We start from the raw sequence: 17,055 nt of genomic DNA, 5'->3' as shown, positions 1-17,055 counted from the left end.
AGATGATGTGTTGCCAGATAAATTTTTTGACCATCTGTTCGGTGATCTTGGCTAGCGGCTCGGCCTCCACCCACTTGGAAAAATAATCAACCGCCACTAGCAAAAATTTCCGCTGCCCGGTCGCCATCGGAAATGGACCGACAATATCCATTCCCCATTGATCGAACGGACATGAAACGGTTGATGCCTTCATTTCCTCTGCCGGTCGGTGGGAGAAGTTGTGATACTTCTGACACGAAAGGCACGTAGATACTGTCCGAGCGGCGTCTGCTTGTAAGGTTGGCCAAAAGTACCCGGCCAAGAGGATCTTCTTGGCCAACGATCGTCCGCCCGGATGTCGTCCGCACGATCCTTGATGTACTTCTTGGAGGATGTAAGCCGAGTCCTCCGAGCTCACGTATTTCAACAACGGACGTGAGAAAGCCTTTTTGTAAAGCTGATCGCCTATGAGTGTGAACCGACCGGCTCTCCTCCTTAGCAGCTGGGCTTCATACTCATTGGATGGTGTGGGGCCCGAACGGAGGAACTCTATGATGGGTGTCCGCCAGTCGCTTGGAAGTGTGAGGCCTTCCATCCGGTCGACGTGCGCAACCAACAGTACTTTTTCAATCGGCTGCTGAATGGCGACCGGCGTTATTGAGCTCGCGAGTTTGGCTAACTCATCAGCTGCTTGATTTTCTGCTCTGGGTATCTTCTGGACAACAACTTCTCTAAAATCGGCTTTGAGCTTCTCGAAGGCTTCAGCGTAGAGCTTGAGCCGAGCATTATTGATTTCGAAGGTACCAGAAAGCTGCTGAGCGGCCAACTGCGAATCTGAGTGAAGTGTTACCCGACCGACTCCCACATGCCGGGCGGCCTGCAAGCCAGCTATGAGGGCCTCATACTCTGCTTCATTGTTGGTAGCTTTATAATCCAGCCGGACGGATAAGTGCATCTTTTCTTCTTGAGGGGAGAGCAACAATATTCCAATCCCGCTTCCGAGCCGAGTGGACGACCCATCCACATATATTCTCCACATAGCTTCCGGCTCTGAATTCTGAACTTCAGTCACAAAATCCGCCAAGGACTGCGCTTTGATCGCCGAGCGGGGCTGGTATTGGATATCGAATTCACTTAACTCCGTCGTCCATTTGATGAGCCGTCCGGATGCCTCTGAATTTAGTAGAACACGTCCGAGCGGGCTATTGGTTTTGACAATGATCGTATGCGCCAGAAAGTATGGACGAAGGCGCCGAGCGGCGAGGACCAGAGCGAAAGCTAGCTTTTCGAGTCCAGTGTAGCGAGATTCAGCATCTTTTAAAATGTGACTAAGGAAATACATAGGTTCCTCTCCGCTCGCCCTCGCAAGTGCTGAGCCGATTGCCTGCTCGGTCGATGATAGATAAATACAAAGTGGCTCCCCAATAGTCGGCTTGGCTAATACCGGGAGCGAATTCAGATATGCCTTTAAATCTTCGAACGCCCGGTCGCATTCTTCATCCCAGTGAAATTTTGTAGCCTTTCGTAAGATCTTGAAAAAAGGAAGGCTCCGGTCGACGGTTTTGGAGATGAATCTGGATAGAGCGATTATTCGACCGGTCAAACGCTGTACTTCCCTGGTCCTACTCAATACACTCTAAGTGTACTAGTGTAATTATATAGTTAAGATAAACTAATACCTAATTACATTACGACCTTCCAATGGTTTGTTCCTTTCCATCTTGGTCGTGAGCTACTGTTTATAATTTATAAGGAATCGATAACATGATCTTCTGTGTGTGACACCACACACCATGTTATCTACAATATAAATTAATTGAACAATTACATTTATCATAAATGTAGATATTTGACCAATGTGATTCTTATTTCTAGATAAATGTTTATACCAAAAGCTAGGCTTTTAGTATACATCCTAACATATGTTGCATACCTGCCACGCCCGCTTCGCTGCCAAGTTCGCCTCTTGCAAACTTGGGCTTGGAATGTGCCCAGCGCACTGCCAATCCTCTGCTTGGTATGGCTTGCGCCCATGCTACACTTGCTAGTTGCCAAGTCTTCCTCCTGTAAGACTTGGGCTTGGGCAACCCTGCACTGTCGCTCTGCTTTGCATGCCTTGCGTGCATGCCCGACTTGGATGTATGCCAAGTCTGCCTCCTGCAGACTTGCACATAGGCAGTGCCCCGCGCACTGCTGGTTCGTTGCTTTGCATGTGCCCTAGCCAGGTTGGGTCTTCTAGTCTTGCTAGGAGACATGCTTGCTTGAATATCTTCAAGGTTATCTTGTACAAGCGATTTTGTGTTCGCTTTATCAGCATCAAGAGCTTCCCACTCCTATCAATCACCTTCATGGTATCTCCTTTCATATGCACTTCATTCCCAGCTTCTGTCAATTGACCAAGACTTATGATATTACTACAAAGTTTCGGAATGTAGTATACCTTGTGGAGAGCCTTCTGGTCGCCATTCTTGCATTCAAACACAATCGTCCCCTTGCCCATGATCTCAATGGTTGATCTATCGCCAAACCTCACCCTCCCGGTGATGGTTTCATCTAGTTCTTAGAACTTCTCACGATGGCCAATCATGTGGTTGCTGGCACCGTTGTCAAGGTACCAGACATCTTTATCTTCTCCTTTCTCAACGCTGCGATACATCTCCGGTAGGAACCTATCTTCATTGAGTAGAATGATATCCTGCCACTCACGCCTAGTGTGAGACTCCTCGTGGGACACGATCATCATCAGTGCTGGCTCTTCATCGGTGGCGTAAGTGAGGTGAGCCTCATCATCACGATGCTTGTTGTAACACTCGAACGCATAATGCCCCATTTTTTCGCAATTGAAACATTTTATATGACTCTTGTCTCGAGTGCCACTATTGTTGCTGCTAGTGCCTCCTGCACTGTCTTGGCTCGGCGTACCACAGCCACGACCGCGCCCTCACCCACGTCCACGCCATTTGCCACGACTAGGGATGCTGGACCCACGCCCCTTTTCTCTTGACGAAATGTCCATGTTGCTCCCCTTCTGTCGCATTTGCCATTCGACATGAGTAAGTAGGAGCTCTTCTTCAGTGCCGTTGGTGTTGCCGCGTAATCGTAATGTTCGTTCCTCGTACGCCTTCAGTCGCCCAATAGTCTCCTCAAATGGTATCGTCTCAAGGTCGTGAAACTGCTCAATACAGGCAACAATAGGGAAGAACTTATCAGGGACAGAATCGAGTAACTTCTTTACCAAAGATGAATATTCAAGCGTGGCACCAAGGGCGGAGAACTTGCTGCTCTTAGCACTGAGTTTGCCAGCAAACTCATCAATCGTGTCGGTCTCCTTCATCCGGAGGGCGTCAAACTCGCTCTTCAACGTTTGTACGCGTGCCTTCTTCACTCGATCACTACCAAGGTACCTCGTCTTGAGGCTGTCCCAGACTTCCTTCGCCGTCTTCTTTTTTGCGATCTGGAGAAGTATGTCTTCGGGGACACACTGCAAGATGTATGCACGTGCCTTTTTATCCTTCTTTGCATCCACCTGGGCTCCTTCCACTGGCTCCACCGCCTCCCAGACTCCCTGGGCATCAAGAATCGCCTCTGTCTTTATTGCCCACACAGTATAATTGTGAGGGCTTAGCATCGGATAAGGAAATGACACTCCGTCGTTCTTCTTCGCAGCAACTTGTGGGATGCCAAACATTTTTGTGGAATCGTGGATTCTTGGGTATTCTATACTGCCAAGGCTCTGATACCAAATGTTGACTTAGAATTAATGAATATCACACTCAAAACACACAGCACACAGGAATACACAAGAAAAATAGGACAAAATAGAAATTAAACTTATGAAAGGAAATCTTACACCGAGAGATACCTTCTACATGTCTCTACGACCCTTTATATAGCATCACAAATGATAAGAGCACGAACCACGAGATCCATAAAAATAGGATCTAGATGAGATCCATAAAAATAGGATCTAGATCCATAAAAATAGGTAGACCGAGTAATAACCAATTATCAAAATAATAAAAAATAAAAAAAAACTAATGACGTGGAGGGATTATTTTCTCACAATATAATCTATTCTTAGATATAAGCATATCTGAAAGAGTGCGCTGATAGAATAACTTGACTATCTTGGTTAAATAATGAGAATGATTATAGACATACGTTCAATAGTAAGATGAAATAGGAATCTACCTAATTATATGAGTTTAATTGATTTTCAAAAATTCAAAAATCATTTTCAAATTATCATTCTTAACTTCACAATCCAAATATTATTTTTAACTATCATTCCATTCTTTTATTTCTAAATCCATCAACTAAATACCCCTAATCATATCACGACTATACTAAAAGGATGTCCTTATCATATACACACGCATTGATATTAGAAATAGATTATATAAATATTTCATCCGTCCATTATTCACTTCTTTAAATAAATAGAGCATAAAAATGTTTTCTGCGAGGCGTCCTCGCTCTTATCACTAACTACAAACAATAGTCGATCATCAAACGTTCATAATTTATTAATTTCAATCAAACGACAAACATTCTATTTCGCAGAATTTTACAACTGTCAACTAGCAAATATTGTTTTATGCCATATTAGTCATTAGTTTTCAACGACGCAAAACTTGCTAAGAAACAAAACTCTTCAATTACAACGGCACCCGACTTGAAGTTACCCACATTCGGCACCACAGTCATCTGGGCATCGGGCCCACCACTGCGGCTGCAGGTGCCAGGCGGAGTCAAATAAGTAGAGGCTATAATTTGATTAGAGAGACCAACGGCGGAAACATTCGCTCAATATTAAAACCGTCCCACAGAAAATGGAAGGTCCACTTCGCCCCCGTTAGAAATCGATTCGTCTCTTCGATCGATCGGGAGAAAGAGCGTGTGTGTGAGAGAAGATGCCTGGTCTGACAGCTCCCTCCGATTACTCCAAGGAACCCCCTCGCCACCCATCTCTCAAGATCAATTCTAAGGTGTTGCTCTCTACTTCTTGATCGAATCTGTTCTTTCCTTTTAAATCTCGTTCGTATCGTCGTAGTTTCGCCGTATCCAACCGGGAAGAAAATCGAATTTTCGTTTCATGATTTTGGGTCTGAGTGATTGATTTTGTAGTAGGAAGAGACTGGAGACTCGTTCATTAAGATCGTAGTTTCGTCGCTATCTACGATCTGAAAAAGAAATCTGGATTGTTCGAAAACTTCTGGTTATGTTACCTACTGAACAAATCTATGTTGGTTTTATTGTTTACGAAGGCAGTTTAATGTGTTACCTTTTCTTTCAGTTTGGCTGTACTTGCACTGAAAGTACCTTTCCTAATTCCTGGGAGGTGGGGTGTTTGAGGTTTTGGTTGGTTTAAATTAGTTTGCCCATATATTGCCCCTGTCTGTAGCTTTAGATCGGTTGTTCCCTTTTAGAGGTTAAATAGCTAATTACAAGTTTTGAATAAGGAATTCCTCCAAAAAGTTTCTCTTTTCTTATCATTTAAATCTGATTACACTTGACATTTACAGATACTAGTAATTGTAGATTGAGAGTGGATGTAGTGTTAAGGAAACACATAGTTCATTGTTTCAAGATTAAAAGCCAATTATGATATGGGCAGAAGCATTTACAAATTTTGCATGTAATTTCTTGTTATTGGTATTAGATTTTGTATGAACGCATGCTTTCTATTTACCAAGAATAGCGTGCAACTTTTTGTCAAAAACATAGCCTATTTAGCTGTTTTTTATTACAATCGTTTATTGTTTGAGAATTATTGGTGTGGAATTATTGCATAGAACAAAGTGGTGCTTCAGATATGTCATGGATTGTCCAACTTCTTTTGACTATTATTGGTGGGTGTAGAGTAAGTGCATAGAACAAAACAGTGCTTCAGATATGTCATGGATTCTCTAACTTCTCTGTAGCATGGGGAGGTAGCATATTGTTATTTTATGTTTGTAACCATGAAGAAACCATTGATTACTTTTAATACATACAGGCACATATTGAGAAATTTCTTATTCTTCAAGCTACTCTTCATGGTCCTACATGAAACCAAAATTTTGTTAAAAATAAACATTCATTACCCTCAGAGTGCTTCGGTTTGCTAGTTCCATAATTACTATTAACATTTGAAACACCAAGGTAACCTGTCTGTCTAGAAGATTGTTATTTCTGTTATTCTTATGTACAAGACACTTCAAGGTAAGTATCTTTTCTATCCCTTCATTTTTTTTTAGTCCTTTTTCCATGATATTGCAAAAGAGAAGTCTGCATCTTGTCTCTTTTCCAAAAGTTTGTGAGGCTTTTTTTCAAGTTGTTTCTGATGCAGGAACCATTTAATGCTGAGCCTCATCGTACAGCTCTACTGTCATACATTACACCTGTAGATTTCTTCTACAAGAGAAACCACGGACCAATTCCCATTGTTAATGACATTGAAAGGTTATCTTTTTTTCAGTTTTTTTTATAGACCAAAATGAACTCATTTCCAGTATTGTATAACACTTTTTTTTCCCTTCTGGGAGAACAGATATTGTGTTTCTATAGGTGGTTTGGTGAAGAATCCTTTAGAGATATCTATGTCAGAAATTAGGTAATTGATCAAGAGAGAAAACTTATATATGTGTTTCAGAGTGCTTCTCATATGGATGGTTAAAACAAATAACTCATTGGATGGTTTACATTTTGTAGGAAGCTTCCTAAGTACAATGTTATTGCTACTTTACAGGTAGAGTGCTAAACCATGTAGCAGGGTTTCATCTACATCATGCATTTAATATATGCGGCTTTAGTTCATTTGTTACCCTTCGAAAATTATTAATGGCCAGTGCAGTGTGCAGGTAATAGAAGGACAGAAATGAGCAAAACTCGTAAAGTAAGAGGTGTTGGTTGGGATGTTGCTGCTGTAGGAAATGGTAGGTATCATACTTCATTGGACCTTTCAATCCTCTTTAAGGGAAAGTAAACCTATACTATGATTAAGACAACTGTTTTCCTTGACACAAGGAAACTTAATTTAAGTTTGTCTATGTTGATATTTTTCTTGCCTCATATGTACGACACTAAGTTTTGCATGTTTATCTTGGTGCTTGCAGATATTGCTAACATTTTCTTGAAAATTTTGGCAGATTCCTTCTCCGACAAGAGGCTGATTAGAAACCACAGAAAAAACATATAAAAATGTTTGTTTACAAAAGTAGAATGACAATTCTAAAAAAATTTATTAACTTTCACTAGTTTTTATGTCATTGCATTAAAATATATAAATTCATTAGATCAATCATTTCAATTTGTCTTTCATAGATGTTTTGAGTTAAAAAGGTTATAAAAAAGTCTCTATAAGTTGCATATAATAGGAACCCTGTATACCACATATATGTTTCCTTATTATAAAATTTTATAATTCTTTTTCAAAAAAGTATAATTTAAATCTGAAATAATCAAGACAATCTTCCATGAATTACAGTTTACATCTACTCTTAGTTAATTATGATGCAGATAATAATCCCATCTTTTACTTTAATCCAAACATGTAAGCATCTTTGCTACCAAAAAGCATCAAAATTTGATGTGTGATTATGATCAGAGACCTGAAAGACTTTTCCTTTTATCCTCCTTTTTTGGTTTTCAATTCTTTAGATTTAGTACTTATGCCGGATATCATTTTCATACCTAATATGCAGGCCTATTCTTGTAGATAAAGAGTTAGCTTGAGCCTTATAATTTGGTTTGTCTTTTTTTTCTCCAATGTAATCTGCATAGTCTCCAGCATAATCTTCATCTTTTAATTGATCACATATCCGTAATGACACAATCATCATTGATGTGGTACCAACCTCGTATGCATTAGCTTTCTAGAACTATGAACTCTAGCAAAAGTAGAAAAAATAAACTAAAATCATGTAGCAACATAGATATAAACTAACATGGTAAAATAAATAACAAATAAGCATATTGATTGTTGTTATTGCATGTTGGTATGTTGCACATAGTTTCTTGTGATTTGGTAGAAAAATGGCTTTCCCTTTTGACACTTGAAATTTATATCTAAATTATTTTTCTGCTATTTTTTTTTTTTTCAATTCTACTATGTTCTATCATCACCTGCTATAATAACCAATGGTTCTTGAAGAAGATAGTGGGTTTTGGGCTTAGTTTCATTCTCAAGTGGTGATAGGGTTGCTCCATAAAACTGGTTATTCCAAAAAAACTAAGGCAATCTAACCTTATTGTACAGTTCAAGGTTGTATGTTATTTGGGTGATTGAATTTCACGTTTTACTATTTGGGAATTTCTGTTCATGTTTAATTTTGCTATAAAAGCTTTACCTAATATTAACTTAAGTAGAAGTGGTATGAAGCCCAGTATGGGCTCAGAGCATCCTCAACAACTATGAAATGAATAATTTAATGGTAGAAGTTAAAAAATGGACAAGTTGATCAAAAAATCCTCATGTACTCCGTAGGAGATTCTAAAAATTCTCACACAAAAGCCTAAACCATGAGAAACAAAAATCCTCATGATCTGAACCTGCTGAATTATTTTGTTTTTCTTGAATTTATAATCAGGTTTACATTTTGGTTTCTTAGTGGCTCATTCCAACCAATCAACCCATTTAAATTTATTTTCCTGCTAGCTCTCAAGTATTATGCTGCCAGAAATACTAAACAATGGGATTCCGAAGGAAAAGTTGAGACAAATAACCAATGCATATGGCAATGGTAGATGATCACATCATGGATATTCGAAAGTATATCTGTTATGACCATAAAATAGAGCTTTATCTAAAAACATTATGGACTAAACCAAAAAAGAAAAAATCTTATGCTAGTAATTTCTTGCAATATTGCTTCCTGAGTACTGTTGGTTAAACTTTGTGATTGACTTTTTCTTGAGTGAACTGGGAGTGATCCCAACGTATGTGTATTAGTAGAAAAATTACTACTTTATGATGATCTTTTGTAGCAAAATGGGGAGGAGCAAAGTTAGCTGATGTTCTTGAGCTGGTTGGAATATCCAAACATACTTCATCCTCTCCACTAGGTGGGAAGCATGTCGAATTCATCAGCATTGACAAGTGCAAAGTGAGTTGTTTTATTTTTTTAATATATCAAGTAAGGTCATAATAGAATAGCTTCCTGTTGTAGTTTTTTTGCTTCTTATTCTTATTATTAATCACTAGCTCTTGGCTGACGGTTCGTATTTGCTATCTTACTTTCAATTGATGTTCTACATAGGAGGAAAATGGTGGGCCCTACAAGGCATCAATACCTTTAAGACAAGCCACAAATCCTGAAGCTGATGTTTTACTTGCGTATGAAATGAATGGAGAGGTAATCACTAATTGACCACTACAGATTTTGTGTCTGAGTTTGAAAGGAGATTCATTTCCACATGATTGTCATGTTATGAAAGATATGATGTTAATGCTATCTTCTTTTAGAGCTTAAATTCATTGATGTCACTTTTACCTTGTCTCGTCCATCATAATTTGTTTATTCTTTGAGTCAACTCCTATATACTCAATAGTGTTGTGTTTTATTTTCAATGCTTAGTTTTTTGAACAAAACTTTTGATATGTTGCTCTAGTAGATTTCATTATACTTTTTATACATTTTTATACAAATTATTAAGATTTTTTCAGGCTTTTTCATAGACTTGAATACATGCATGATAACTAATGTAAATCCAGCTGTGTGAGAAATAGGTTTGTGAAAGTGTTATGACCAGCATTCTATACCTCGAGCTCGTCATTGATACGTACACAAAATAGGAGGGCGCCATTGAAAATTTTGGCAGCCCTGAATACATAGAAGAGGTCTTGTCCACTTGAAGAAACATATATAACACTAAGAAGGAAATTTAACTCATATAGAATAAAATGTCCACGGTGCAATGCCCTGCAAAATTGATAAAACTGCTAGGAGTTAAAAGATGTCCACTCAACATCTCAGATCATAGGAAAAACAATAAAAGTGATAAAAAATGAATAAACTACACACGAAAAAAGACACATCCATCAATTAAACTCCACAAGCATTAAAAGTTTACGAGTTGCAAAAGATATATATACATAAATACACAGTAGCATTAAAAGTTTACGAGTTGAAAAAGATATATATACATAAATACACAGTAGTGGAGGGGTCTTGTGGCACTCAAAGTCGTGCTTTGCGAAAACTGCTTATGAGAAAGGACTGATATTTGGGGACAATGAAGTGGGTATTAGAAACAGTCAAACACATCCGACAATCAAAACATGTCGGAGCAGAGCACTAAACAAAAGGAACGTAAGCTTGTAGCAACCACCTTGCTCTAGAAATAACCTGTAATGTAAGTAACCAATACACACCTGTGTCATGTGAAAAGAAAAAGTAAATTTCCAGCCCCTGTCCGATGAAAGACTCTGCACATAGTGCTCTAATAATGTAGCTAGTGCGAGATCCTGCACTAGCTACATTATTATGTGGCTAGTGCCCTTTACACCACTCTTTATTGGAGATCCTGCACTTTGTGAGCTTGGTGTGGCTTTACGCAAGAGATCCTACATATTGTTCCCTCAATCTCATCCTAAGTGTGAGATTGTGTAGCTGGTGCCTTCTTCATGTAAATAATGTGAGATCTTGCATAGTGTCATCACATAGAGATGAAGTCCTTTTTTATGGGACCACATGATTTGAAAGTTTCTCTGCCATTCAGGGTCACTATATTGACCCCACTTCCCATTGAGGGATCCCTATTTGTCAAAAATACAAATTTGAGACATCCCACTTTCTGCAAGGGCTTCAACCAATATAGGCACTGTTTCTTTACTTATTCCTTTCCCTATAATTCTTTAAGCTCTAGGTAAACTCGCCTCCCACATTAATGGGGCATGATGACGATTCTCCCTATTGATTTCATAGAGGATTCACAATCATTTGAACTCATTATAGATGAAGAACAATAATTAGGGATCAATTCTACCAATATAAAACACCCTAAACTCCCAAAATTACAGCAACACTAAACCTACACAATCGCTGCAGAAGGGTAAACAAGTCTACTAATGCTCTGTAGGGAGACAACTTGGATTGTTGCTCACTCAGAGAGAAAGAGGATGGCCAAGGCAGTGGTGACAGAGCAGAGGGCGTGAGCAAGAGAGACAGAGAGAGATTGAGAGAGAGAGGAAGGACATTAGTTCAGCCAAAGAAGAGGTGAGCATCGCAGCTTGTTGGATGTGGCTCTGCTGTCTATTTCAAGCACAATAGCATGGAGAAATTGGAAATGGGAAAGAGAAAAACATGGACATAGGGTTGCAGGGGAAAGGAGGTGCTGCCACCACTTGTAGGTGGCTTGATGTATTGTGATAGAGACGAAGAGAGGGGAGAGGGTTGAGTGAGGCCTTGGTGGGGAAAATCCTGAACCCTAAACTCCACTAAACCCAAACAGAATCACAACTTAACCAGTCCAAACTAAGTAAGGTATTGTTCAGCTCAAAAGTGTTCAAAATAAGTTTGAATCAAGTCCAATTTGAGCCACCCATTTAACCCATAACACAGGACCCTCTTGATGAGCCCCAACAAACTCAAAATAGACCTCAAATTGTCTCCCAAAAAAGGGGGGGAAAACATTGGTTTGGTACAACTTTATTAGCCATTTAAAAAGAATTGAAATCAAAATATGAAAAGAATTAAATGGTATAGACGTACTATATGTAACAGAGTGTGAAAGAAACTACTGATTCTAAAGAAATCAAGATACCATCATTTGAAGTTCACCTTACATTGTTATCAGATGTTATTTATGATTGAGTCTAAAGCTATTCTCATGTTCCCCATTTATAATTCTACCAAATAAACATATTTTTGTCAATTTTTATTCTCATCATCAAACTAACTTCTTGGGAGTTTTTATGATTCTAATACAGGTAAGAAGTGAAAAATCTTTTCACATTCTTGGATAACAACGTCAAATCAGTGGTTAGGCTTAAATACATATATAAATGCTGTTGAAAGTTTTTCTACCATACACTATTGCCCTCTAATATGTTACTCTGACTTCTGTGCCTCTTATGTCCATGGATCTACATATCCAACTCCTTTTTTCCTAGATCTTCTAAAACGTGGTTGATTGGAGTGTTGGTAGTCAACTATGAGGACCAATGTTGGAGTGTCTAGTAGAGGGTGAAACATTAATGTGTGAACTTAAACCTTTTCCTCTGCACCCATACTACTTGTTGCTACATATTTGGATAATTCCATATGAGATGACTTAACATTGTCTCTCTCCAATGGATCAATACTATCAATTTCTTTGGTAGCCATATTGATTTATCTCTTGATTGTATAACATGACAAGATTTTTCTGACTATTCTATATGAAGACACTAAATCGTGATCATGGATATCCATTGCGGGTGATTGTTCCTGGTGTAATTGGTGCACGTTCTGTTAAATGGTTGGACAGAATCAGCATAATTGAAGACGAATGCCAGGTTTGATATTACTCTTGGAATTTTTTATTCAGTACAATGTGGTAATTCTCTTATTGTGGTTTCTTTGAACAGGGATTTTTTATGCAAAAGGATTACAAGATGTTTCCGCCTTCAGTTAATTGGGATAATATTAATTGGTTGTCTAGGAAGGCCCAAATGGACTTTCCAGTGCAGGTACATTGAACTCTAGATGGGTGGACAGAATCCTACCCAATTTGATACCTTTTGTAAATGATCACATGTGCTTCATCATTCAAACATATCCTTTCATTGTAGCTGACCAGGAAAAACAAGAAAAGATAAAAAATGATATTCTGCATTAATATTTTAACACCATAGTTTTGATCTGACTATTCAAATCTTTAATGTCCTTTCTCATGCAGAGAGGCAATTCTTAGTGAATGTCTTCTAATTTTTTTTTACCTTAGTTGGGTCTTGTTTTTCTGTTAATTTGTGATATAGTTTAATGACTATGTAATTTGCAAGCAAAAACAATATTCTTGAAGTTTTTAAGTTTTCCCATTACTGGGGTATTATTTCAGGATTTAGGATTGGCTCAGACACTTCAGAATTGTTTGCTTTGCCTAAATCCTAGTGCAGGTCCCTTGAAAGATTTTCAATTGAAGAAAAATACTGTTTTAATTCAATCTCACAGTGAAGCTTTTGGTCTGGTTTTCTGATAGTTTAAATAATCCAATATACGATCATAGCACATTAACAGATTAATGGAACTTAACTTGTACTTAGAAAATGTCAATCTTGACATCAAATAAATTTAGACATGGTTTGCATCTTTTTTGTATTTTGCAGCTTGTCTTCGTGTTTTCCCCCAGAAACCTAATGTTTGCTTCCATCAATTTTTGGTTTTGACAGAGTGCAATATGCTCTTTAGAGGATGTTGATTTTGTTAAACCAGGAAAGGTATATATACTGCTGTCTTGGAACTTTACATTCTGAATTCAAGGTGATGGCAACAATATTATTTGGCATCTTGTGTTATAGGTTACAATTGCTGGATATGCTGTAGCTGGCGGTGGTCGGGGAATTGAGAGAGTGGATATATCTGTTGATGGGGGTAGGACATGGTTTGAAGCTCAGAGGTGTCAGAGAGGAAATATACCATACCAATCTGATGATTTGAACAATGATAAGTGGGCATGGGTTCTATTTAAGGTGGTTGTTGATGTTCCAGAAAGTACTGTGATTATTGCTAAGGCGGTATGCACTATTGCTGCAATTGTCCTTATGAACATAACTATTATTCCTACAGATGTCTTTAATAGTTATCTGTTAGCTTATCTTTTACTTGTTATTCTAGCACTTACAATAAATATTCAACTGATGGTTTAACTACAATCCAGTACTAATAGTCACACAGTTCTGAATATTAGTTTAAATAATTTATAATCGTGAGAATCTGATGGAAGTCTAGGCAGCCAAATGAATTGAAATAAAATTTATTTTACCATTTTGCATAATTCAATCCACAGAGTCTGTACACAAGAAACTCAGGAATTTAATGACTGATCGTGGTAGTAAATTCCACATTCTAAAAAGATAAGTCACTACAACATCATTGGAGCTTATTGTTCCTTTCTGTTGTTAAGAAGACATCGCTGTGATGCCTGATTATATCAAGAGAAACTTATTCTGACTTTCTGGTTATTACTGAACCTTTTGCATTTGATGGTCTTGGACCATTCTATTAAATTGATTATTTAAGAGGAGAACATGTGTCAAGCATGGAAATGTACTGTTGTTTGATACAGCACAAGATAGGTCAGTGTTCCTTGGTATCTCAGCATGTCTCAATTGTTGATCACTTGATCTCCTAAGAGAAAGTATGAAATAGGACACGTTAAGCCCCCACAGGTGTGGTGCAGTGGTAACGAATGTAGGGGAACAAATAAGAGAACTAGAGTCTGAAGCCCAATAGGGATCAATATTCTGGAGGTCAGCCTCTAAGTGTGCATAAGCTTGCTCTGGATTTATCAAGTAGGTGAATTGGGGGAAGACCTGCCTCTAGGATTAGTCAACCGAACTGGACACCCGAATATAAAAAAAAAATTATATTATTGTTTCAATGGGTAGAATGCTAGTTTTACATACTCATAAGACATGCAAAAAGAAAAAGAAAGAACTAGGTTCATTGGAGATATGTAAAATAAATTTGTTCTTTAGTGTTAAGTAACATTCTAATTTATATTTTGAATTGATTTATTGTACATGTTTAATCTAAAGTGATTTATGCTATTTGCATTGCTGATGACTAGTGAAGCTCTTCTATTGGATTATCTTTATGTAATGAATGATTATAGAAAATCTAGGACAATATTTTAAGAGTTCCCTTAGATTCTTTTCTGGTGACCGCTGATGCCCAAAGTTTGAACTAGTTATTGACGACCTCAAGTCTTGAGTTTGTATTTCCTTTTTCCTTACCCTTTTCATGTTTCTCACATAGTTATAGGGTGCTAACAAAAAACAATGCATACTGTTAATACTGGTGTACTTGCAAGTTGCAACGATACATAATACTATAGGTCTTAGGTACTGATTTGTTTATTTCCAAATCCATTGTCAAAACATCTAATGAACCCTGAGATCAAACTCCATTCAGAATTCTCGTAACGGCAGCAACTTGGCTTCATGTTTTAGATTGAATCCCAAACCAGAAAAGTAATAATCAAGTAAGTTCCATTCATTTCAAAATAAAAACTTTGCAGTGGATTATTGCTATGGCTTCTCTTGCTAAAATCTACTCAATATGGAAAAGTAGATCATAGAGAACCCTTGAGGTCTTCAATTTAGGAAACATTCTGAGCTATTAGGAGCTAATACCATTCAGACGCATAGTTTCTTTTTGTTCTCTCCTACTCACATGGCTAGTGTGCTTAAGTTTATTTTTTGTTTGATCTGCTTAATTTTCAGGTTGACACTGCCTCAAATGTCCAACCAGAAAACGTAGAAGTCGTGTGGAATCTAAGGGGTATATTGAACACCTCATGGCACAAGGTCCAAGTGCGGCGAGCCTCACAAGTGGCAATCTCCAATCTGTGAACACGAATGAGGACTACATGATATCCTTCAAGTACTCCACCCAAACTTCTGTTGCAAATAACTCTTGCAAGTGTTAGGTTCTTTCACAATCAGAAGTTTAGAGTGTTCATATTTACCAGTACGTAAGATGCCAAACGTTTCTTGTTCAGAATTTGTCATGCAAGTGCTTACTTATTGGTGCAAAGGTCATCAGTCGTCTGTGCGTGCACACACATACATATATTTATTTGCCTTTTTTGTTGTCAACATGGGAAACCTTCAGTTGCTCTTGCAAACCCCAAGCTACACTGATATGAATCTCATTCTTAGCCTCGTGGCCTGGGTTACCAGTCCCTTTGGTATGCTTGTCTTTTTAAAGCAAGTATCAATGCCAGTTCAAAGTATAGAGTAAGTGATCTTTGGCTAATTCAATTGTTTCAACTGGACTATGTAGTAACGAGGTATAAGACTCGATCAGAAGCATAATTTATCTTTCTTGTTTGATTTTTAAAAAAATAAATAAGGCCGAAGTGTTAACTACCAATTTCTTCATCCTAGCAAGTAGTATGCAAGCAATCTTCTTCCCCCCAAAGCGGTAGTCCCATTGAATGGAATATGCTACTCCATCAAGCTAATGTATCATTATTATCAAACTAAAAAAATAATAATAATCCAAGTTAACCTGATTGACTATCCCTGAGGGTGATTGGTCCGGTCCCACGGAAGTTTTCCATCGACCATCAGGGTAAATCGGGAAGCGTGCGCCGCAGCCAATCCAGACGCCCAACATCCTTTGATTGCGCTCCCCATTTGGAGGAAAATTTCTACAAATACGTCGTAGCTGGGGATGGAACCACGAGTGCCTAGATGATAACTTGGATGTCCTACCGCGACACTATGCCCAGGGACATCATTTTTATCAAACTAAGCCAATGTAGTTAGTGGTCTAGCTAGGTTTTTCTCTCTATTTTCCTTTGAAATAAAAAAGGGGTTAGGGTTTAGGGTTAAAAGGGTCAATGGTGTGAGGTTTTACCAAATTAGTTATGATAAATTAACAAATTGCATACCTCTTTTCTAAACTACTATTAAAAATATTAAAAAATTATCGATTGTAATGGCTTATGGTCACGACGTTTGGCCATAAAATCATGGTTAGACCAATAGCGTGGCTAGAGGTCATGGCCAAAGCTGGCCACACGACATTTGACTTGGCTGCGTAACTAGAGGTCGCGGTTAGTCTAGAGGCTTTTAGCTTTGCTGCATGGTCAGGACCATTGTCACCTTGACTACGATCAATTTGGTCATGTGACCTCTGACTTAATTGTTTCTGCAAAAAAATGAAATCTGTCATCCTATCGGTCTCTTATGATTGTCTCATACTATTGGGAGGAAGTAATTAGGAAATCGAAGCTAGTCATCACGTGAGAGAATAATTTTTCAATCTTTACTAGATTCAACCTTTGGCTTAATTGTGATTTTGTGATTAGAGGGCGTGGTTGGTCACTGTGGCTCAATTATGGACGTTTGATAATTTTTTTTAATAGGAGAGGTATACACGACCT

General features: G+C 38.2%; 1 protein-coding gene across 1 annotated transcript; it reads left to right on the top strand.

Annotated features, from left to right (window-relative positions):
- The first annotated feature begins 4,792 nt into the window (after window positions 1-4,792).
- On the top strand, window positions 4,793-15,795 carry LOC121982231 (sulfite oxidase-like). Its single transcript, XM_042535199.1, has 12 exons — window positions 4,793-4,967; window positions 6,311-6,423; window positions 6,512-6,574; window positions 6,673-6,709; window positions 6,815-6,896; window positions 8,947-9,065; window positions 9,219-9,314; window positions 12,347-12,457; window positions 12,530-12,631; window positions 13,331-13,378; window positions 13,460-13,675; window positions 15,386-15,795. The coding sequence occupies exons 1-12, from the start codon at window positions 4,893-4,895 to the stop codon at window positions 15,512-15,514; spliced, it is 1,191 nt and encodes a 396-aa protein (XP_042391133.1). The 5' UTR covers window positions 4,793-4,892; the 3' UTR covers window positions 15,515-15,795.
- The last annotated feature ends 1,260 nt before the right edge of the window (window positions 15,796-17,055 follow it).

This window comes from Zingiber officinale, chromosome 5A (genome assembly GCF_018446385.1).
Source record: "Zingiber officinale cultivar Zhangliang chromosome 5A, Zo_v1.1, whole genome shotgun sequence".
In the NCBI taxonomy this organism is placed as follows: domain Eukaryota; kingdom Viridiplantae; phylum Streptophyta; class Magnoliopsida; order Zingiberales; family Zingiberaceae; genus Zingiber; species Zingiber officinale.
The sequence above is the reverse complement of the archived record's forward strand: the minus strand, read 5'-3'. Positions and strand labels throughout refer to the sequence as shown.